This window comes from Anomaloglossus baeobatrachus, chromosome 4 (assembly GCF_048569485.1).
Source record: "Anomaloglossus baeobatrachus isolate aAnoBae1 chromosome 4, aAnoBae1.hap1, whole genome shotgun sequence".
In the NCBI taxonomy this organism is placed as follows: Eukaryota; Metazoa; Chordata; class Amphibia; order Anura; family Aromobatidae; genus Anomaloglossus; species Anomaloglossus baeobatrachus.
The window spans coordinates 34821726-34846508 of NC_134356.1; the positions used below are offsets into that span (position 1 = coordinate 34821726).

The following is a 24783-nucleotide window of genomic DNA, read 5'->3' on the forward strand; positions in this document are numbered from 1 at the left end:
ACAGCACTCATGCAGCCCCAAACCATTTCACTCCACCACCATACCTGACTGTAGGCAGGACACACTTGTCTTTGTCCTCCTCACTTGGTTGCTGCTGCACATGCTGGACAACATCTGAACTAAATAAGTTTATCTTGATCTCATCAGATCACAGGATGGTCGCAGTAATCCATGTCCTTAGTTTGCTTGTCTTCATCAAACTGTTTGCGGATTTCTTGTGCATCATCTTTAGAAGAGGATTCCTTCTGGGACGACAGCCATGCAGATCAATGTGATGCAGTGTGCGGTGTATGGTCTGAGCACTGACAGGCGGACGCCCTACCTCTGTAACCTCTGCAGTGTGCGGCGTATGGTCTGAGCACTGACAGGCGGACGCCCTACCTCTGTAACCGCTGCAGTGTGCGGCGTATGGTCTGAGCACTGACTGGCGGACCCCCACCCCTGCAACAATGCTGGCAGCACTCATATGTCTATTCTGTAAAAACGACCTCTGGATATGACGCTGAACACATGCAGTCAAGTTCTTTGGTTGACCATGGCGAGGGCTGTGCTCAGTGCAACCTGTCTTGTTAAACCGCTGCATGGTCTTGGCCACCGTGCTGCAGCTCAGTGTCAGGTTGCTGACAATCTTCTTTATCCATCCATTTTTATGTAGAGCAACAATTCTTGTTTTTTCATATTCTCAGAGAATTCTTTGCCATGAGGAACCATGTTAACCTTCCAGTGACCAGTATGAGAGAGTGTGTGAGAGATAACACCAAATGTAACACCCCTGTTCCCCATTCACACCTGAAGCCTTGTAACACTAATGAGTCACATGACACAGAGGAGGGAAAATGGCTAATTGGGCACAATTTAACCATTTTCACATAAGGGTGTATTCAATTTTGTTACCAGCAATTTAGACATTAATGGCTGTGTGCTGAGTTATTTAGAGGACACCAAATGCATCACAGGGTCAGATCTTCAATGTTGTCCCATGAAAAGATATAATAAAATGTTTACAAAAATGTGAGGGGTGTACTCACTTTTGTGATGTATTATAAGATAGCAAAAGTCTAGAAAATGCTTAAGGGCAACTTATCGACGTGTTTCATTTGTTGGTAGGTGCTTTGTTACTGTGTTCATTGATATGCAATGCTTACAACTACATATTTAATAGATAAGTGCCCTTATTATTAAGGGAGGAGATAATGACGCCATATAGTGTACATAGTTTATACTGCCATACTGCACACATGAGTAATTCCATCATACTCATAATTTATGTTATCATACTGTACAAATAAATATTGCCATAATGACACCGTATAGTGTACATAGTTTATACTGCACACATGGAATGTGATATAAAATGAAAAAGAATAAAAAAAATAAAAATAAAAAAACCCACTATCAATGACATAACCTACCTGTAATGGAGGGGACAATGCAAATAATCCAGCCCGGGTACACAGCCATTCTGTGCGGTCTTTTGGAATATGCAGATCCGAAAAACCAAGGGTTTAATATGGAAAAATGCAAATATGGATTTTCACCCTTGTTTACTAGGTGAGCTAAGTTCACTTTTGTTCTTTTAGAATCCTTGACAAAAGGTATATGACATAACCTATATAACACAATCACCACAATTTTGTGCACCTGTGATGCCCTTGTGTATGGACGGTCAGCAGAACTCTCTGCTCAGCACCTGGACTTTTACCCCTGTGTACTAGGTGAGCTAAGTTCACCTTTGTTCTTTTAGAATCCTTGACAAAAAGCATATGGCGTAGCCTACATGACACAAACACCACAATTTTGTGCACCTCTGATGCCCTTGTGTATGGACAGTCAGCACACCTCTGTGCCCAGAACCTGCACTTTCACCCCTTTGTACTAGGTGAGCTAAGTTCCCTTTTTCACTTGTAACTCCTGCATTTTCACCCCTTTGTACTAGGTGAGCTAAGTTCCCTTTTTCACTTGTAACTCCTTGACAATGTAACCTGTATAACGCAAGCACCATAATTTTGGGCACCTGTGATAACCTTGTGTATGGATAGTCATCAGACCTCTGTGTTCAGCGCCTAGACTTCCACCACTGTGTACTAGGTGAGCTAAGTTCACTTTTGCACTTGTAGTTCCTTGACCGAAAACAAAAGGTATACGATATAACCGATATAACGTAAGCACCATAATTTTGGGCACCTGTGATGCCCTTGTGTATGCACAGTCAGCAGACTTCTGTGCTCAGCAGCTGGACTTTCACCTCTTTGTACTAAGTGAGCTAAGTTCACTTTTTCACTTTTAGCTCCTTGTCCGAAAATAAAAGGTATACAATTTAACTCATAGAACACAATCACCTCAATTTTGTGCACCTGTGATGCCCTTGTGTATGGACTGTCAGCAGACCTCTGTGCTCAGCACCACCACTAAACCTTGGGTATCAGGTGATATGGATTTTTTTGCTGCGAGCCACAGGATAAGCAAGTGTAAAACATCAGCATCCGTCTAATGCAGCACCAGGAGCTGATATTTTGGTGAGCGATGTTGTAAGAGGTACTCAACATGATATTGGCATGAGGCTGAAAAAGAGAATGGTGCAGAGAGACTAGGTGAGGAGCCAGAGAAGCCTACCCATTGAGTGAGCAGAATATGGACTATTGAGACTTCCAGTGAGGCAGTGTTTGGCATTAATATAGAATGTTGAGTGTAGGCCTAAGTATTGGCAAACAAAACTGGTGAGGAATGAGTCAGAGGCTATTAAAGTTTGGCAAACATTGCTGGGTCAGTAAAGACTTGGAAAAAAAGAGAGTATTGTTAGCAAATAATCAAAGATGGACTGCACTGAGGCTAAAGGCTCACATACACCCTAGAGTGACAATATGTCAGCTGAGCCCATCGATATCGATTGGTTCGGATAATGGTCCAAAGTGTATGCGGGCACTGGCTGACTGATGCTTGGGAAAGATGACGATCCGCATGTCCAATTTCGAAATATCGATCCCATTTCTCTGAGATAAGCTACTGACCAATGTGTGAGTTGTCGTCTTTCTCATAGGGGCAGAGCGAACGCTCCTGTATATGGGATAGTCGGCTTAGGTAGCTATACGCCAAACGATCAGCCTACTCATCGTTTGGCCAAAAGCCACCTAGTGGGAATGGACAACTTTAGGGCCAGGCTACACATTCAGCTGCTCAAGACACAAGAGATGAATTGTCTCCAAACCTGTCAACAGTGGAGTCCATGTGATCTTGTGAACATTTTTAACGACTAAAGGGCACTTGACACGCAGCGATATTGCTATCGATATCGCTAGCGATCGTACCCGCCCCCGTCGGTTGTGCGTCACGGGCAAATCGCTGCCCGTGGCGCACAACATCGCTAGGACCCGTACCTGCCTAACGACGTCGCTGTGGCCAGCAAACCGCCTCCTTTCTAAGGGGGCGGTTCGTGCGGCGTTACAGCGGCGTCACTAAGCAGCCGCCCAATAGAAGCGGAGGGGCGGAGATGAGTGGGACGAACATCCCGCCCACCTTCTTCCTTCCTCATTGCGGGCGGCCGCAGGTAAAGTGATGTTTCTCGTTCCTGCGGTGTCACACATAGCGATGTGTGCTGCCGCAGGAACGACGAACAACATCGTACCTGCAGCAGCAACGATAATCGGGAAAGGAACGACGCGTCAACGATCAACGATTAGGTAAGTAATTTTGATCGTTAATGGTCGTTCGTGCGTTAAACACACAACGACGTGTTGTTGCGTGTAAAGCGGCCTTAAGATGGTTAAAAGATTTCCTGATATCTCTTTGAATCTGGTTTCTGATGCCGGTCAGTGGTTGTCATTTACAGACCTCAATCCTGTTGTTGACCAATAGTTGACTTCTCGTAAAATTCATCATTCGTTCTTATCCTTCTGGTCGTGTGCAAAGAATCCAATTGGACGAGGATCCAAATTTTGACACAGAAAAGAGGATTTGTCAACACCATGATGTCAAAAAATTAAGGGCAACACCCTAGCACCTGGGGTCTGGGGCTGGGTTATCACTATACCTTGCCAGCTAAACCTTGAAGTGAGGCTTTGGTGATGTTTCGGAGATTTACCAACTCTGACAATCACGTCATTTTGTTGACCCATTCGATAATTTCACGGTCTTGGCCCATGGAGAAGGATCACTCCAGATTTATTATTCCTCTGTCATAAAGTACAGTTTTGCTTCATTCTTAAAAAAGGAGCCTGCCCCTTAGAAATGATGGAAAATACAAAAGAGGAACTGTCTACTTCCCACACTTTTATCTGCGTGACTGTGATGTGCTCCGCTGCACACATATTTCTCATTACCTTTTTTTTTTTAAGCATGGTGTGTAAACCGAATATTCCATAGCAAGCCTCACATCACAGTCACTGCATACATGCATGCACACATATGCATGCTCACAATATAGAAAATACAATCCGCTCATCACACAGATGACCACAGATCAAACACACCCTGATCATGCTCATGGACGCGTTCATATGTACGGGAAAGCACATGTGACAAGTCCATAAGTGCATTAACATAACAACAGGGGGAAGTTGTGTTAGACATTGAGTTTCTTGACTCCTCACTGGTGAAGTATTGCCAACCAGTTCCCAAAAATAACTCTAAAAAGGTCATTGGCACTCCCGTAGTAGAGAAGTTTCAGATAAAAAGTAATTTGAATGGTATAAAATGAACTGAAATAAATTTAGTAAAAGCACAAAAAACACCATGTTTCGCCTCCATCCAGCCTTCCTCAGGTGTCAAAAGCACCTGAGGAATGCTGGATACAGTCGAAACGCGTTGTGTTTTTTTGTGCTTTTAATAAATGAATTTTAATTGATTTTATACATTTGGTACTACTTTTTATCTATAGTTTCACTACCACAGGAGCGTCATTTACCTACTGTCTCCACCCTAACTATTTATTGCCGGAATGCCCTCGGAAGGATTTTCCTACAGTACACCAGGTAGGCTGCACCTACTGGATTCAGTACATGCGTTTTGGAGTGCACAACATCATCAGGTGAGAACATCACCTATGGTTGGTATTAATTAATGAGTGAACACTATGATGCTCGAGTGCTCGTTACTTAAGGGAATTTCACTATTGCGTTTTCTAAAAAGAGTTTTTTTCTTTTAGTTTAGAAGTAATCTGGTTTATAGAAAGTATTCAAAAGAAATGAGTCGTCTCTTTCCAGAGTAGACACTGGGTTTGGCGGTATTTTTTATTGTAGCTACATAAAAACCACAACGTTGTTATGAAAAGAAACCTTGATGTAAGAGCATGTAATGGAAAGCGAACCAGACTGACCAGTCCATATGGCCCATAGAACTGTACAGTCAACAGAACCATACGAAAAGTAAGAATATAGCAGAAATATGGAATAGTACAATTGATGCAGAACTGATTGATAGACATAGTAAGGCTAATCATTGTGTACACTGCTATGTAGACTTCTGTACATTGAGTACAACATGGCCATCCTTACTCTGCAGAGTCATAAGCTTCTCCAGTTCTCCGCGTGTCTCGTCTAAAGCTGTGGATATAACATATACTTGGTTAATCAATTTTGAACATCTGGCTCAAAATGAGGAATAAAATAAGCCATCTCTATACACAGGAGTGCTCGGTCTGAGCATGCCTATGCTTTCTATGTGAGGGCACAGCCAGACTCCTCAGGCTACAGATTAACTTCCAGAGGAAAAAAGAATTCCAAATGGAACATGTTGGACCCTTCCAGTCAGGGGGCCCTCATATATTAGACTGTTAGCCAATCCCACCAATATCAGCTGGGTCATAGTGTTTGGAGGCCTTAAAGTTGGCCATAAAAATTAGCTAGTCATCCGCTTGCCTGACCGCTATGCATAGGAATGCTTGGCTTAGCGTGCAAGTGTTCCGGTTGGTCGAGACTATGCCTATCTTCTTTGGCATCATCTGTTGGGGAAAAGTCAGAAGGTCCTTACGCATTAATGGTTATTTGATCCCACTGAAATTGGCGGGTTCACTAAGGCCGGCGTCACACGGGACGATCTATCGTGCGATCGCACCCGCCCCCGTCGTTTGTGCGTTTCGGGCAATTCGTTGCCCGTGGAGCACAAAGTTGTTTACCCCCGTCACACATACCTCCTGAACGACCTCGCTGTGGGCGGCGAACATCATCTTCCTGAAGGGGGAGGGACGTTCGGCGTCACAGCGACGTCACACAGCGGCCGCCCAATAGAAGCGGAGGGGCGGAGATGAGCGAGACGTAAACATCCCATCCACCTCCTTCCTTCCGCATTGCCGGCGGCCGCAGGTAAGCTGTGTTCGTCGTTCCTGGGGTGTCACACGGAGCGATGTGTGGTGCCACGGGAACGACGAACAACCAGCGCGCAGAAGGAGGAGCGACTTTATGAAAATGAACGACGTGTCAACGAGCAACGATAAGGTGAGTATTTTTACTCGTTCACAGTCGTTCGTAGCTGTCACACGCTACGATATCTCTAACGATGCCGGAATCCGTGACCCCGACAACATATCGCTCGATATATCGTAGCGTGTGACGCCGGTCTATCACAATAATCTATTGTGTACAAGCCTTAAAGTGAACCTGTCAGAGATGTTAACACCCCTAAATCGGTTCTATGACTGTGCTGCCTTTTAAAAGATGGTATTTAATCCAATTATGACCCCAAAGTGCTGTTCCAGCCATGAGAAATCCCTTTTAGAAGTTGTGTCTGTAAGTGCATTGGCGTGTGAAGATGCACTTACAGCTTCTGAACCTTAAGGCTTAATCGGTCTGAGTGTGGTCCGATTTTGAAGGACTGACAATGGATTAAGTGAAGATATTTTTTTTATTCCTCTCCCCATTTGAGAAAAAAATGATACCACTATGCTCAAACACTGATCAAAGTCAGACTGTTTTTCTCAGATGTGGGGAAAATAACATGATGCACTTACAGCTTCTGAAAGGCTCATGCGCACGACTGGATTTTCGCATCTGAGTGCTATCTATGGTTTTCACAGATAACACTCGGACCTATTATTTTCTATGGTGCTGTGCACACATCCAATTTTTTTCATCGGAACGATTGTTGGTTAAAAATCGGCAGTGCAAGTCTATGGCTCCATGAAAAAAATCAGTCCAAGTGCGGTCCAATATTGAAGGACTGACATAATGGGTTAAGTGAAGATATTTTTTTCCTGTCCCCATTTGAGAAAAAATGATGCCACTATGATCAGACTCTAATCAAGCTCTGATCAAAGTTGGACCGTTTTTCTCGGATGTGTAGAAAACTGTCTTATACACTTATATTTCCTACATAGCAGGACCCTTTCCCGATTGGTTTGATGAGAAAGTAACCATGTAAAAGAGCAAATAACCTGTCAATCAGCCTGGAAATGGTGCGAAGTAGGATATACTGAGTGAAGCTGAGAAGCTGTAAGTGCACTGTTACTGTTAAAACATGATTTCTCGATGGTGGTGCAATGCATTGAGGTCATAAAGAGATCGACTGGCTTATCTTTTAAAGGGATCATCAATCCTAATAATGACACAACCTGTCAATCAGCCAGGGAATCGTCCTAGGTAGAACATACCAATGGAGTTTGAGAAGCTGTAAGTGCACCGTCAAGCCCCAATGCATTTCCAGACACACTTTTAAAACATGATTTCTCGCTGGTGGTGCAATGCATTGGGGGTCATGAAGGGATTGACTGGCTTATCTTTTAAAGGGCTAATCAATCCTATTAATGATACAACCTGTCAATCAGTCAGGGAATGGTGCTAGGTAGGACATACCAATGGAGGCTGAGAAACTGTAAGTGCACCGTCATGCCCCAATGCAATTCTGGACACAATTTTAAAACATGATTTCTCGCTGGTGGTGCAATGCATTGATTGTCATAAAGGGATCGACTGGCTTATCTTTTAAAGGGATAATCAATCCTAATAATGACACAACCTGTCAACCAGCCAGGGAATCGTCCTAGGTAGAACATACCAATGGAGGCTGAGAAGCTGCAAGTGCACCGTCACGCCCCAATGCATTTCCGGACACAGTTTTAAAACATGATTTCTTGCTGGTGGTGCAATGCATTTGGGGTCATGAAGGAATTGACAAGCTTATCTTTTAAAGGGCTAATCAATCCTATTAATGACACAACCTGTCAATCAGCCAGTGAATGGTGCTAGGTAGGACATACCGAGTGAGGCTGAGAAGCTGTAAGTTCACCGTCACGCCCCAATGCATTTCCAGACACAATTTTAAAACATGATTTCTCGCTGATGGTGCAATGCATAGGGGTCATAAAGGGATCAACTGGATTAGCTTTTAAAGGGCTACTCAATCATATTATTGGTTTTGGCAGAGGGGAAAGCTTCTCACTAGTTGCCTTTAAAGTCCAATGTCAAAAATACATGCTAAAAAGGTACTTTAGCTTGTCACTGGCTGGAAGTCATCTTGCCGTAGCAGAAACGTCCACCTGGTGAGCTGTATGCTATGGAAAATAAAGCCAGTAGTTATTCATTTGTCTACCTGCTCTCTCTCCTGAACCCTTCATACACATGCACGCTCGGCCGAGCACGCGTGCATGTGTTTCAAAAGAGTGAAGGATTAAGTGAGAAGTGGTGACTTATCTCACTGTCCAATCTTCTCTCCTAACATCTGATGGAGGAAGTATTGGTAACTTGGTTGCCAACACACATTTGATGGCCACATGGTCCTGCCCAAACTCTTTCCAATTCTTTAGGGTATAAAGGATACTTATGTGCGTTCTAGATTTCTACACAGTAAACATAAAATTGTCAATGGTTTTCTAAGTTTGTTTCATACTGAGTAGGTTGATTACCTTCCCAAATTTGTGTTTGTGTCCTTGGAGTCCATCTGGGAAAAAAATAAAAGAAGAAAATCTAATATTAGCATTTTTGTATTTTTCACTTGCAAAGTTTTCAACGTATACAGTTAGGTCCAGAAATATTTGGACAGTGACACAAGTTTTGTTATTTTAGCTGTTTACAAAAACATGTTCAGAAATACAATTATATATATAATATGGGCTGAAAGTGCACACTCCCAGCTGCAATATGAGAGTTTTCACATCCAAATCGGAGAAAGGGTTTAGGAATCATAGCTCTGTAATGCATAGCCTCCTCTTTTTCAAGGGACCAAAAGTAATTGGACAAGGGACTCTAAGGGCTGCAATTAACTCTGAAGGCGTCTCCCTCGTTAACCTGTAATCAATGAAGTAGTTAAGAGGTCTGGGGTTGATTACAGGTGTGTGGTTTTGCATTTGGAAGCTGTTGCTGTGACCAGACAACATGCGGTCTAAGGAACTCTCAATTGAGGTGAATCAGAACATCCTGAGGCTGAAAAAAAAGAAAAAATCCATCAGAGAGATAGCAGACATGCTTGGAGTAGCAAAATCAACAGTCGGGTACATTCTGAGAAAAAAGGAATTGACTGGTGAGCTTGGGAACTCAAAAAGGCCTGGGCGTCCACGGATGACAACAGTGGTGGATGATCGCCGCATACTTTCTTTGGTGAAGAAGAACCCGTTAACAACATCAACTGAAGTCCAGAACACTCTCAGTGAAGTAGGTGTATCTGTCTCTAAGTCAACAGTAAAGAGAAGACTCCATGAAAGTAAATACAAAGGGTTCACATCTAGATGCAAACCATTCATCAATTCCAAAAATACACAGGCCAGAGTTAAATTTGCTGAAAAACACCTCATGAAGCCAGGTCAGTTCTGGAAAAGTATTCTATGGACAGATGAGACAAAGATCAACCTGTACCAGAATGATGGGAAGAAAAAAGTTTGGAGAAGAAAGGGAACGGCACATGATCCAAGGCACACCACATCCTCTGTAAAACATGGTGGAGGCAACGTGATGGCATGGGCATGCATGGCTTTCAATGGCACTGGGTCACTTGTGTTTATTGATGACATAACAGCAGACAAGAGTAGCCGGATGAATTCTGAAGTGTACCGGGATATACTTTCAACCCAGATTCAGCCAAATGCCGCAAAGTTGATCGGACGGCGCTTCATAGTACAGATGGACAATGACCCCAAGCATACAGCCAAAGCTACCCAGGAGTTCATGAGTGCAAAAAAGTGGAACATTCTGCAATGGCCAAGTCAATCACCAGATCTTAACCCAATTGAGCATGCATTTCACTTGCTCAAATCCAGACTTAAGACGAAAAGACCCACAAACAAGCAAGACCTGAAGGCTGCGGCTGTAAAGGCCTGACAAAGCATTAAGAAGGAGGAAACCCAGCGTTTGGTGATGTCCATGGGTTCCAGACTTAAGGCAGTGATTGCCTCCAAAGGATTCGCAACAAAATATTGAAAATAAAAATATTTTGTTTGGGTTTGGTTTATTTGTCCAATTACTTTTGACCTCCTAAAATGTGGAGTGTTTGTAAAGAAATGTGTACAATTCCTACAATTTCTATCAGATAGTTTGGTTCAAATCTTCAAATTAAACGTTACAATCTGCACTTGAATTCTGTTGTAGAAGTTTCATTTCAAATCCAATGTGGTGGCATGCAGAGCCCAACTCGCCAAAATTGTGTCACTGTCCAAATATTTCTGGACCTAACTGTAGCAAATCCCCAAAACAAAAGTTGAGAAGAGGTCCCGAGGCCCGAGATTCAGATGAGCCATGACCATCTTCTTGGACCCCACCAAAGCCAACCTATTGTAGATGTTTTTGCTAGCCATGGCCATCACTTAACCTGTTCAGACATAACCTGAAATCTGACCATGAATGTATTAATGTGTTTTTTTTATTTTCTACATATATACTTAGTTTACTTATTGCAATGATAAATATTAGATAGCTTGACATCACCACACTCGTAACCACCTGCAGTAAGACTGCTCTATAAGAGCTACCAGGGGCTGTCTCTATGGTACATACCTTGATCTTACCCTTTAAATGTTCTTGTAAAGTATATAAATTACAAATTTAATCTAAAAATGTCCCATGATAAACAAAGAAATTACCATCTATGACTTCCAAAGAGATTTCTTTCATGTAGTCATTGAAGAGTCCTGGGACCTCCGCGCGGCAGCAGTACATTCCTTCGTCCTCCTTTGTGACGCTCTTGATCGTCAAGGACACTTCTCCAGTTCCTAATTTTCCCTTCAGCACGTATTTTCCTGACTCGACAAAGGACACGTCATCGCCATCAGTCGAGACGATGGTGTCGGTGCATTTAAATGTTGGGCAGGTGCCTCGTCCCCAGCACATTGGGGATGTGCCATCGCTGACATTGTATTTGCAAGGTAATGTGATGGTGTCACCAACAAGTCCAGACAAGTGATCAGCTGTGAAAATGGAACACAAAAATTAAGAAGGACCTGTCATTAGCTATGAATACGTAATGTCACTATATATATAAATACAGTATAGTCTTGTATGTCAAGTGGGTGTGGGTCTGAAAAATATCTACAGTTGAGAACCACACCCACATGGATAAAAATATTAGCGTTAGACAGGGGGATAAGGGGTCCATATCTCAGGAATGGAGAGCAGAAGGACCTTAAGAAATACAATGACAGATTCAAGAGGGTTTACATCTGAGGAGCCTTAAAGAAGACCTTGCACTTGCTCAAAAAAAGGAGCTAAATACCTTGTAAAATTCCTTAAGCTCCCCTGATTCCATCGTACTTTTCTATTTTGTGCTGCGTCGCTCCTTTGCAGAGATATTCACATTTGTTGCTTTTACAGCGCAGTATGTGAAATCTCTGCTTGTAGACCAACTGAATGTTTCTTCAGTGTCTTCTCTGGGAGCGTATGCTTTTACCTCTTCCTCATGGATATTGGCAATAACAGCTCAGCAGCTGTTGTAGCAGTCAATTTGTTTCCAATGCTGCTGAGATATAATTGGCAGTGTCTACGAGAGAGGGGGGAAAGCACACAGGCTCCCATAGAAAGTTTAAGAAATGCCCAGTTGTGCTACAAGCAGAGATTTTACATACTGTGCTCCAAAGGCAGTAAATGTGAATAGTTGTAAAGATGAACAGTAAAGGGTTTACATCTAAGGAGCCTTTAAAGAGAACCTGTCACTTTCTCCAAACAATTGAGTTATATGCCTTGCAAAATTTACGGAGCTCTCCTGATTTAGACATACCTTTCTGTTTTGCGATGCGCCGCTCCATTATAGAGATATTCACATTTGTTGCTTTAGAGCGCACCATGTGAAATCTCTGCTTGTAGACCAATTAGACGTTTCTTCAGAGCTTTCTCTGAGAGCGTATGCTTTCGTGCCCCCTCCTGAATGCCGCCAATCACAGCATAGGATGATCTAGTTTCACTCACTACCAGGGAAAGCTGAAGAAATACCCAGTTGTACTTTATGCAGAGATTTCACATAATATGCTTCATTAAATGTGAATATCTCTGCAATGGAGAGCCGCAGAACAAAATGGAAAAGAGCGGTAAAATCAGGAGAGCTCAGAGAAGACTGTGAAGAAATGCCCTGTTAAACTATTATTACTTACAGCAAGATGGAATTGCAGCTGTATATTGCTCAGGCCAAAAGACTACTACTACTCCAGCAGGATACAGCTAAACCCCCACTAGGTGGAGGCAATACAGGTGCAGGTGGAGCCATTCACAAATATGGAGGAGGTGATGGCTGGATGGTAAAACTGCACACTAGTGGCTTGCATAGAGCACTGTTCACACTAGCAGACGCACAGTCACAAACCCGCAGCCTATTAGGTGACGCCCATACTATTAGATCAGGTGGGCTGCCAAGCCGTACCCCCACTGCGCGCTACGTAGGGACAGAAACTCTAATAGCAAGGCCTAACAAAAAGGGGCCTGGCTGTATCCTGTACAAAAAAAAATATATGAGGTTTTTTGTTAGCGTTATGGCCATAAGACGTAAGCCTACAACCCTCGTCACGGGAACCTCATGCTTGTAGGTCCCTACACTATATATAATATAAAAAAGCAAAAAAGAATATCATTACTTACAACAAGATGCTGTAAGTAATGATATTCTTTTTTGCTTTTTTATATTATATATAGCCCTGTTAAACTACAAGCAGAGATTTCACATACCATGCTTCATAAGCAATAAATGTGAATATCTCTGTAATGGAGCAGCACAAAACAAAATGAAAAAGAGTGGTAGAATCAGGAGAGCTCAGAAAAGACTGAAGAAAAGCCCTGTTGAACTATAAGCAGAGATTTCACATACTGTGCTTCATAATCAATAAATTTGAATATCTCTGTAATGGAGCATAGCAGAACAAAATGGAAAAGAGCGGTAGAATCAGGAGAGCTCAGAGAAGACTGTGAAGAAATGCCCTGTTGACCTATAAGCAGAGATTTCACATATTGTGCTTCATAAGCAATAAATATGAATATCTCTGCAATAGAGCGCCGCAGAGCAAAATGGAAAGGAGTACTAGAATCAGGAGAGCTTAGAGAAAACTGTGAAGAAATGCCCTATTGAAGTACAAGCAGAGAGTTTACATAGTGCACTCAAAAAGCAACAAATGTGAGTGTCTCTTCAATGGACTGATGCTGAGCAAAACGGAAAAAAGCGGGAGAATCAGGAGAGCTTAGAGATTTTTACAAGGTATTTAACTCAACTTTTTAGCAAATATCAGGTCCTCTTTAAGCACCTTAGACTATGTCTACCAATTAGGCCACACCTACCTTACCATGGTCAACTCATTTACATATAATTAAACACACATCAATATGTTTGTATTTTTTTTTCTAAAAGCATGTACGTATATAAAAGCAAATGTGGCCAAGGTGGGTTAGGTTAACATTATAGGTTTTCCAGAAGGTCTTCGGAAAATCAGAGCTACAATATAATATGACTAAGAATGTGCCAAAGGTCCCCTATAACTCTTCCACAAATGTTCTCTGCCCCATGCACGTTAGTATATCAGAATGGAAATACTTTACCATCTCTTATCTCTACACGGATTTCTTTCTTGATATCGTTGAAGGCTCCTTGGACCTTCACTCTGCAGCAATAGACTCCACCGTCATCCGCATTGGCCGAGTTGATGGTCAGGGACACGTTGCCCTTGGCCAATTTTCCTTTTAATTCGTATCTGTTTGACTTTGTCCAGGTCACTTCATCACCATCACTTTCAAGGACTGTATTGTGACAAGTAAGAAGTCCACAATGGCCGTGACCCCAGCAGACTGGGTTTGTGCCACTATCGGTGGAGTATGAGCACGGTAACACCAGGGTATCCCTCACTGACGCTCTGACAAGATGGACTGTGATGACAAGGAGTGGAAAATAAGTAGATATAGTCATAAATTATCGTATCAATACATAAAAATAGGAATAACAGATAAAATATTGGGTTTCCTGATTTCTTCATCTAGAATTTTTACAGCTGAAATTAACTTATTCCTTAACAAGGTAAAGACGCCCAAGTTAATTCCTTAATCTTTGATAAAATGTTTTGGACTAAAATTAGAGTCAAGACTAAACAGCATTAAAAGATTATCCATGAGTAGAAAAAAAGTTTACTTTTCTCCAAACACATCTCTCCATACCTTGTGTCTTGTATTGTAGCTCAGCTTCAAGGAAGTGAATGTAGCTGAGCTACAATAGCAGACAAAAGCTATGAATAGATTAGGTGTTTTTGTTTTTTTCAAACAAACTTTTCGAGGAATTCACTTAAGGCTACTTTACATGCTGCGACATCGCTAGCGATCTCATTAGCGATGTGAGATTCTAGATCGCACTTGCGATCTAGAATCTCACATCGCTAATGAGATCGCTAGCGATGTCGCAGCATGTAAAGTAGCCTTTAAGAGAATTGACATATTTAATTGCAATATGTTTGAAGATTTTATTGGAGTGGGTTCAGTCCCAAGACCCCCAACGATCAGAAAAATGAATAAAAATAACTGCTTAGCGAGATGCACAACTAAGAGAATGAAGCCTGTTTCCTACCTTGGAGGAGAACATCAACGTGAGACCAGAAATAGTCAAAAAACATTGTAACCCTCATTAAAAACCTGACATGAGCTATTTTAACTCAATGTGAGCTATCAGAATTACTTGTTCCAAAAACAAATCCATCACAATGGTCCTGATGAAAGCCGTGACAGTAGTGTGAACAGTAACAAAAAGGAGATAGCTGCACTCTGCAGTGCTAAGATATGTGTAACAATGAATATGCGAATATAGACATGCATTACTGCTAAGAAAAATATGTAAAAATTGAGATACTTAGTACACAAAAATGGCCAGTTTTATGTGAGCCCAAAAGCCAATGGCAAGTCTACACTCCCATATTCATTGTTTCCCATATCTTAGCACTACAGAGTGCAACTGTCTCCTTTTTGCTGCTGTTCACACTAAATCTCCTTTTTGGCCCATTTTGCCTGAGGAAAACAAGCTGCCTAATAATTACGCACACCTTGATAGAAGGAGTTGTATCCTTAGACCTCACCCTCCTCATTAGACAAATACACATCACCTGATCTGCTTCATCCAATAAGCAGTCAAGATTATACAGCGCGGAGGTGGAAAATCGAAATAAAAACGATTAATTATGTAACGCCGGCGTCCCTGTACTGTACGGCTTCCTCCTGCCAGCAGGGACGCCGGCACACTCACGTTCCCTGCCGCTCAGCCGTGGCTTCTGCACAGGTCTCCCAGGAGTGCACGTAGAGTATGCACTTTTCCCCGCTCGTAAAGACCAGCATGCCCTAGTTTGGAAGCCAATGGCTGAGAGGCACTTGGTATTTAAGGCATCCTCCTCCTATGAGAGGTGCCTGAACAACGTGGTCTTACTTCTACAGACACTCTTGCTAGTTGTCAGGTCCTGTGTCTGTTTTCTGTATCCTGTGCCCATTACCCATGTCTGCTAACCCATGCCTGTTTTCCAGAACCTGCTAAACCTATTGTATCTGCTGTACTTGCTGTAACTTCTGTATTCGACGGACCCGCCAGTACCTGCCGTACCTGTTGAACCTTCTTTACCTGCTGTACCTGCTGAACCTTCCTTACCTGCTGTACCGGTTGTACCTGCTGAACCTTCCTTACCTGCTGTACCTGACGTACCTGCTGAACCTTCCTTACCTGCTGTACCTGACATACCTGCTGAACCTTCCTTACCTACTGAACCTTCCTTACCTGCTGAACTTTCCTCACCTGCTGTATCTGACATACCTTCTGAACTTTCTTACCTGCTGTACCTGATGTACCTGCTGAACCTTCCTTACCTGCTGTATCTGAAGTACCTGCTGAACCATTCTTAGCTGCTGCACATGACGTACCTGCTAAACCTTCCTTACCTGCTGAACCTTCCTTACCTGCTGAACTTTCCTTACCTGCTGTACTTGACATACCTGCTGAACCTTCCTTACCTGCTGTATCTGACGTACCTGCTGAACCTTCTTACCTGCTGTACCTGGCATACCTGCTGAACCTTCCTTACCTGCTGTTCCTGATGTACCTGCTGAACCTTCCATACCTGCTGTACCTGGCATACCTGCTGAACTTTCCTTACCTGCTGTATCTGATGTACCTGCTGAACCTTCCATACCTGCTGTACCTGACATACCTGCTGAACCTTCCTTACCTGCTGTTCCCTACGTACCTACTGAACTTTCCTTACCTGCTGGACCTGCTGAACCTTCCTTACCTGCTGTATCTGACGTACCTGCTGAACCTTCCTTACCTGCTGTATCTGACGTACTTGCTGAACCTTCCTTACCTACTGAACCTTCCTTACCTGCTGGACCTGCTGAACCTTCCTTACCTGCTGTACCTGACATACCTGCTGAACCTTCCTTACCTACTGAACCTTCTTTACCTGCTGAACTTTCCTCACCTGCTGTATCTGACATACCTTCTGAACTTTCTTACCTGCTGTACCTGATGTACCTGATGAACCTTCCTTACCTGCTGTATCTGAAGTACCTGCTGTATCTGAAGTACCTGCTGAACCATTCTTAGCTGCTGCACATGACGTACCTGCTAAACCTTCCTTACCTGCTGTATCTGACGTACCTGCTGAACCTTCCTTACCTGCTGAACCTTACTTACCTGCTGAACTTTCCTTACCTGCTGTACTTGACACACCTGCTGAACCTTCCTTACCTGCTGTATCTGACGTACCTGCTGAACCTTCATTACCTGTTGTACCTGACATACCTGCTGAACCTTCCTTACCTGCTGTTCCTGACGTACCTGCTGAACTTTCCTTACCTGCTGTACCTGCTGAACCTTCCTTACCTGCTGTATCTGACGTACCTGCTGAACCTTCTTACCTGCTGTACCTGGCATACCTGCTGAACCTTCCTTACCTGCTGTTCCTGACGTACCTGCTGAACTTTCCTTACCTGCTGTACCTGCTGAACCTTCCTTACCTGCTGTATCTGACGTACCTGCTGAACCTTCTTACCTGCTGTACCTGGCATACCTGCTGAACCTTCCTTACCTGCTGTTCCTGACGTACCTGCTGAACTTTCCTTACCTGCTGTATCTGATGTACCTGCTGAACCTTCCTTACCTGCTGTATCTGACGTACCTGCTGAACCTTTCTTACCTGCTGTACCTAACATACCTGCTGAACTTTACTTACCTGCTGTATCTGATGTACCTGCTGAACCTTTCTTACCTGCTGTACCTGACGTACCTGCTGAACCTTCCTTACCTGCTGTATCTGACGTACCTGCTGAACCTTCCTTACCTGATGTTCCTTACATACCTGCTGAACTTTACTTACCTGCTGTATCTGATGTACCTGCTGAACCTTTCTTACCTGCTGTACCTGACGTACCTGCTGAACCTTCCTTACCTGCTGAACCTTCCTTACCTGCTGAACCTTCCTTACCTGCTGTACCTGACACACCTACTGTACCTGACACACCTACTGTACCTGACATACCTGCTGAACCTTCCTTACCTGCTGAACCTTCCTTACCTGCTGTAGCTGACGTACCCGCTGAGCTTTCCTTACCTGCTGTACCTGACATACATGCTGTGCTTTCAGTAACTGCTGTACCTGCCATGCCCGGCGTAACTGCTGTACCTGCCGTGCCTGCTTTACCTGCTTGTTCCAGTCACTATGCATTGACCTGTGTCCTTGCCTGCACTGGGGTCAGCTGCCACAGTACCGTGTTTCCCTGAGTAGCACCTGGCGACTACCTTCCAGCACAAGCCTATCCTCACCATCAGAGGCTCTAGTAGTCACAAGGTAGTCACATAGTTATGCCCCTCCATGATGAGCCGGTGCTGTTTGCACAGTAGGTCAACACCAGCAGGCATGATAGATGATATGGTGAAAATACTTACTCTCTTTGTTTTCCAAAATGTTGCTAAATAGTAAATCCGAAAACAAAAATCTTACCGTCTTGTATTTCCAGTTTTATCTCTTTTTTAATGTCATTTAAGATTCCTGGGACCCGGATGCGGCAGCAGTAAGTTCCCTCCAGATCCTTTGTTAACCCGCTGATGGTCAGAGATGAGTCGCCCTGTGCGATATTTCCCAATAACTTGTATCTGCTGGATTCGCTCCAGGTCACTTTGGTGCCATCAGTGGCGAGGATCTTATTTTTGCAGCCGCTCATAGGACAGCCGCCTTTTCCCCAGCAAACCTCTTTTGGACCATCACCAACTGAATATTTGCAGGGTAAAGTCAACGTGCTGTCCACTGACCCCCGCACAAGATTGTCCGGCATCATAGCTGCGGAGAGAAAGGAGCAAACATCAGACTTTTCATATTCACCTGATTCCAAGACTGTTAGGATTTATGTCTCCGGCTTAAAGGGAATGTTCATTAAAATGACCTATTGTTGTAATCAGGTATTTATTAAAATGTTTAGATTTTTTTTATTTTCAATATCACTAACCTTTTGATGTTGGGTGTAATTCATGAGTTACACGCTCTTAAGTGTGTATTATTGGTATTAAATACTTACAGTATGAAACTGTACTTACTGAAATTTTCCATATGCTATTATATATTTTCTGAAATCTTGCACTATAGCTAGCTAGAAAGTGAGTGTGAGTAGTACTCAATGGTAACTGCACTATAGCTAGCTAGAAAGTGAGTGTGAGTAGTACTCAATGGTAACATAGTACTCAATGGTAACTTCACTATAGCTAGCTATAAAGTGAGTGTGAGTAGTACTCAATGGTAACGTAGTACTCAATGGTAACTGCACTATAGCTAGCTAGAAAGTACGTGTGAGTAGTACTCAATGGTAACGTAGTACTCAATGGTAATTGCACTATAGCTAGCTAGAAAGTTAGTGTGAGTAGTACTCAATGGTAAAGTCACTAATGTATTAGTGATACCCACATCAGAGCAAAACCGAGACTCCAGTCTGAGGTGCAGTAGGAATTGTTTGTCTCAAGTCTAAGAGACCTGCCCACCTGAATGACAAAGTACCACCATTACAGGAGAGAGGTATGCCCCACCACAGGTAAACATAGAGTTGTATTTCTGTAAGGAGTAAGAATAAGTAAGGGAAAAGCCACTTAAAAAGGGCAAGGGATATTCCCCACCTGAGTCTCAAAGCACCTGAGTGTGAGGAAATGGCTGTATGTAAGGGACTGTGGTCTGATAATTCTGTTGGGTATGCCACAAACGTTTGCAAAGTGTTAGACAGCTTCTGCGAAACATTGAACAGTGATTGTGAAATGATTTGTGACTAGCAGTGTGAGTGTGTGCTGAGCTGCTGAAGACGTGACACAGAGACTATTGCAAAGTAATGGATGTGCTGCTGAGGAGCTTGCCAGCAGATTGCTTCATTTGTCAGCAAATGAGCCAAAGTGTAAAATGACTGCTGTTAATACCAAATGTCCAGTACAATTCTGTTGACTAACTTGCAACACCTGAGTCTCAAAGTCTCTGAGTGTGAAGAAATGGCTGTATGTAAGGGACTGTGGTCTAATAATTTTGTTTGGTATTCTACAAATGTTTACAACGTGCTAGACAATTTCTGTGAGACATTGAACAGTGATTGTGAAATGATTTATGACTAGCAGTGTGAGTGTGTGCTGAGCTGCTGAAGAAGTGACACAAAGACTATTGCAAAGTTAATGGATGTGCTGCTGAGGAGCTTGCCAGCAGATTGCTTCAATTGCCAGCAAATTACGACAAATATAAAATGACTGTTGTTAATACTATATGTCCCTGTTGACTAACTTGCAAAAACTGAGTCTCAAAGCACCTGAGAGTGAAGAAATGGCCGTATGTAAGGGACTGTAGTCTGATAATTCTGTTGGGTGTGCCACAAAAGTTTGCAAAGTACTAGACATCTGCAAGACATTAAACAGTGATTGTGAAATTATTTGTGACTAGCAGTGAGAGTCTGTGCTGAGCTGCTGAAGACATGACACAAAGACTTTTGCAAAGTAGTGGAAGTGCTGCTGAAGAGATTGCCAGCTGAATGCTTCAATTGCCAGCAAATTATGACAAGTGTAAAATTACTCTTGTTAATACCAAATGTCCAGCACAATTCTGTTGACTAATTTGCAACACCTGAGTCTCAAAGCACCTGAGAGGGAAGAAATGGCTGTATGTAAGGGACTGTATTTGGACCGCAACAATTTCTTTGTGGCGTCAGGTTCACCAAATGCACAATAGAATCATTAAAATATAACTTGCGGTAAATCCTATTCAGGTCCCATACACCACGGACCTAACACCTAATGACATGCACGTGGCAGGAGCGGCCGTGCTTCTTGCTCTATCGTGGTGTATGGGACCTGAATAGGATTTACCGCATACATGACTCTCTGATGAGTCTATGTTTATTGCATGCTCTGGATATAATGGACTCATTATTTAATGAGACCTGAAATGGATTTACTGTATTGATAAGCTCCCCTGAAGAGTTTGTTTTTCAAACGAAACGCGTTGGGAGGCATACCTGCTTACATATGGGGTTCCGCCATGAGAATGCCTGAACCCATTTGAATCCAATATTCGGTATTTTGAAAATTTGGTGAGATAAATCCATTTTTTTCATTGATAGTGGACTTTTGATGAAACTGGCACCTAGTAATTGGTGAGATAAGTCCCAATCATTAGCGGTACTAGCTCAATTATTGGTTTGCAAATAACCCTTGGATAGACAGAGGCGGCCAAACCTTATGTGTATTGTTTGTCTGTATTTTATTGGTAAGGACTAATTTTAATGAATTTAGTAAAAGTTATATTTTAATGATTCTATTGTGTATTTGGTGAACCTGACGCCACAAAGAAATTGTTAAAGTGAACCCAGTGGCTATTCATATATGTAAGGGACTGTAGTCTGATAATTCTGTTGGGTGTTCCACAAAAGTTTGCAAAGTACTAGACATCTACAAAACATTAAACAGTGATTGTGAAATTATTTGTGACTAGCAGTGAGAGTGTGTGCTGAGCTGCTGAAGACGTGACACCAAGACTTTTGCAAAGTAGTGGAAGTGCTGCTGAGGAGATTGCCAGCAGAATGTTTCAATTGCCAGCAAATTATGACAAGTGTAAAATTACTGTTGTTAATACCAAATGTCCAGCACAATTCTGTTGACTAACTTGCAACACCTGAGTCTCAAAGCACCTGAGAGTGAAGAAATGGCTGTATGTAAGGGACTGTAATCTAATAATTCTGTTTGGCTGTGCCACAAAAGTTTGCAAATTACTAGACATCTGTAAGACATTAAACAGTGATTGTGAAATGATTTGTGACTAGCAGTGAGAGTCTGTGCTGAGCTGCTGAAGAAGTGACACAATGACTATTGCAAAGTAGTGGAAGTGCTGCTGAGGAGATTGCCAGCAGATCACTTCAAGTGCCTGAAAATATTAATACCAAATGTCCAGCACAATGCTAGTCAATTTATTGATTAACTTGCTAAATTATCTTGGTGTAAAAATTCATTGATGAGTGGATAGGATGGTGCATGATCTCATCATATAGGATTTTACTTACGATGTTGTATCTCCACTTCGACCTCGCTCTTCATGTCAATCCCCCGAATTGGGAACCTCACATGGCAACAGTATTTTCCCGAATCATCCATGTTCACATCTGTAATTGTCAGCGGCAGATCTACGTTACTAGTATCCCTATTTACGCTGTATCTTATGGATTTTGCCCAGGTCACTCTGCTTCCATTGACTGTGGCTACTGGATGGTTACAACCGGATTGTGAACAAGATCCCCTTCCCCAACATGCGAGACTTGTCTCTTTGATCTCCGGGTGTATGCAGGGTAAAATCAAGGTATCACCGACTACTCCAGTAGCGCGATAAGCCGAGGTGAGACCTAGGAAGAAAGATATAGAGCAGAAGGAAAATTTATATGTCGGGCTGGGTTTGGATTTATTCCACTTGATCCTCTAGGCATGGACATATCTAGGAAGCGTCTGATGAGGTATATGCCTGGGAATTGGGTGCCTAAAGGAAAGGGGCATCAACAAGCCACTGTGTTAGCCAGGGTATTTAGTGTTTATATATAGGGTTATGGCAACAAACTTTATTTTTGACCCCAAAAGGAGAAACCTCAAGCCACAGTCAGTCAACCATAGAGGCAAGAACAGGCACGGAAATGGCCAATAGGTGGGGGAAGCTTTTTTTTTCAAAAGTAATAAGAGACTAAATCATGTACATAGGTCAGAGAATGATCGCACTTCACCGGTCCAATCATTATGACTATTTAATCACTAGCATCTAACATTTTCCCACCAAAAATGGGCACCAAATCCAATAGTCTCATAGCTCCTTTGTTACAATGGATCATTGAAGGTTTCAGAATGATAAAGGAACCTAAATGTTGGAGCAGGGGGTGGCAGCTAAAAGTGGGACTTAACAACTGATCTTTCCTGTGATGTAGGAGAACATCGGGAAAGTCCCCTCTGTGGCTTGAGTTGTCCTTCGATATTATGATTTACATTGAGTTCGGACCTATTGTTGACGCATGGTTTTAGCTTTTAGATGCATTTTCTATCATTTTGGTGAGATTAGTTACTTTAAGAGGGTCAGTAAAGCCTTTATAGCACCTAAGAAGTTAAAGAAGCCCTTATGAGTACATTACGTTGAGATTCCTTGTTTGTTGTGTAGGTAACACTAAAATTATAGATCTGTAAAGGCTTGAAGGCTTTGCACCCATTATTGCATGAAATGCAATGCTTTTATCTATCTATTCATCTATCTATCCTTCTATCTACCTATCCCTCTAGCTATCTAGTTATCCTTTTATCTATCTATCTATCCTTCTATCTATCTATCCCTCTAGCTATCTATCTATCTATCCATCCCTCTATCTATCTATCTATCCATCCCTCTATCTATCTATCCCTCTATCTATCTATTTATCCCTCCAACTATCTATTCATTATCTATCCATCCCTCTATTTATACTTCTATCTACCTATCTTTCTATCTATCCCTCTATCTCTTTATCCCTCCGTCTATTTATACCTGTATCTATCTATCTATCTATCTATCTATCTATCTATCTATGTATCTATCTACTTATCCCTCAATCTGTCTATATATCTATCCTTGTATCCATGCCTCCATCTATCTATGTATTAATTATCTATCTATCTAGCTCTCCATCTCTCTATCTATCTATGTATCTATCTAGCTATCCTTTTATCTATCCATCCCTCCAACTATATCTATTCATCATCTATCTATCTATCTATCTATCTATCTCTCTATCTAGCCATCCATCTATATATCTATCCCTCTATCTATCTATCTATCTATCTATCTATCTCTCTATCTATCTATCTATCTATCTATCTATCTATCTATCTATCCCTCTATCTATCTATCTATCTATCTATCTATCTATCCCTCTATCTATCTATCTATCTATCCCTCTATCTATCTATCTATCTATCCCTCTATCTATCTATCTATCTATCCCTCTATCTATCTATCTATCCATCCATCTATATATCTATCCCTCTATCTATCCCTCTATCTATCCCTCTATCTATCTATCCCTCTATCTATCTATCTATCTATCTATCTATCTATCTATCTATCTATCCCTCTATCTATCTATCTATCTATCTATCTATCCCTCTATCTATCTATCTATCTATCTATCCCTCTATCTATCTATCTATCTATCTATCCCTCTATCTATCCCTCTATCTATCTATCTATCTATCTATCTATCTATCTATCCCTCTATCTATCTATCTATCTATCTATCCCTCTATCTATCCCTCTATCTATCTATCTATCTATCTATCCCTCTATCTATCTATCTATCCCTCTATCTATCTATCTATCTATCCCTCTATCTATCTATCTATCTATCTATCTATCTATCTATCTATCCCTCTATCTATCTATCTATCTATCTATCCCTCTATCTATCTATCTATCTATCTATCTATCTATCTATCTATCTATCTATCTATCCCTCTATCTATCCCTCTATCTATCTATCTATCTCTCTATCTATCTATCTATCTATCTATCTATCTATCTATCTATCTATCTATCCCTCTATCTATCTATCTATCTATCTATCTATCTATCTATCCCTCTATCTATCTATCTATCTATCTATCTATCCCTCTATCTATCCCTCTATCTATCTATCTATCTCTCTATCTATCTATCTATCTATCTATCTATCTATCCCTCTATCTATCTATCTATCTATCTATCCCGCTCTCTATCTATGTATCTCTCTCCATCCATCCATCTACAAACATCATAGAACTCCTGGCATTGCACTTACCCGGGGTTAGGAGCACCAGCGCAGTCACCAGTAGTGTGTAGATCCCCATGGTGTGGAATGCACTGGTCTCTACCTAGATAGTAAAATC

At 42.1% G+C, this 24783-nt stretch overlaps 1 protein-coding gene across 1 annotated transcript; it reads right to left on the reverse strand.

Moving 5' to 3' along the window:
- Positions 1-5215: 5215 nt before the first annotated feature.
- Positions 5216-24783, reverse strand: LOC142301145 (polymeric immunoglobulin receptor-like). The gene is made up of 7 exons (XM_075342170.1): positions 24696-24783; positions 21918-22253; positions 18347-18682; positions 13926-14249; positions 10997-11320; positions 8831-8865; positions 5216-5537 (listed from the first exon to the last, which is right to left on the reverse strand). The coding sequence occupies exons 1-7, from the start codon at positions 24742-24744 to the stop codon at positions 5532-5534; spliced, it is 1410 nt and encodes a 469-aa protein (XP_075198285.1). The 5' UTR covers positions 24745-24783; the 3' UTR covers positions 5216-5531.

What these genes read in the sequence shown, in the direction of transcription:
- LOC142301145 (XM_075342170.1), bottom strand. Translation starts at nt 24,744, where the DNA reads ATGGGGATCTACACACTACTGGTGACTGCGCTGGTGCTCCTAACCCCG. An exon ending in GCTGGTGCTCCTAACCCCGG is followed by an intron (nt 22,254 to 24,695) that starts GTAAGTGCAATG and finishes CTTTCTTCCTAG; the next exon opens with GTCTCACCTCGGCTTATCGC. An exon ending in CTCTTTGGAAGTCATAGATG is followed by an intron (nt 8,866 to 10,996) that starts GTAATTTCTTTG and finishes TTTTTTTCCCAG; the next exon opens with ATGGACTCCAAGGACACAAA.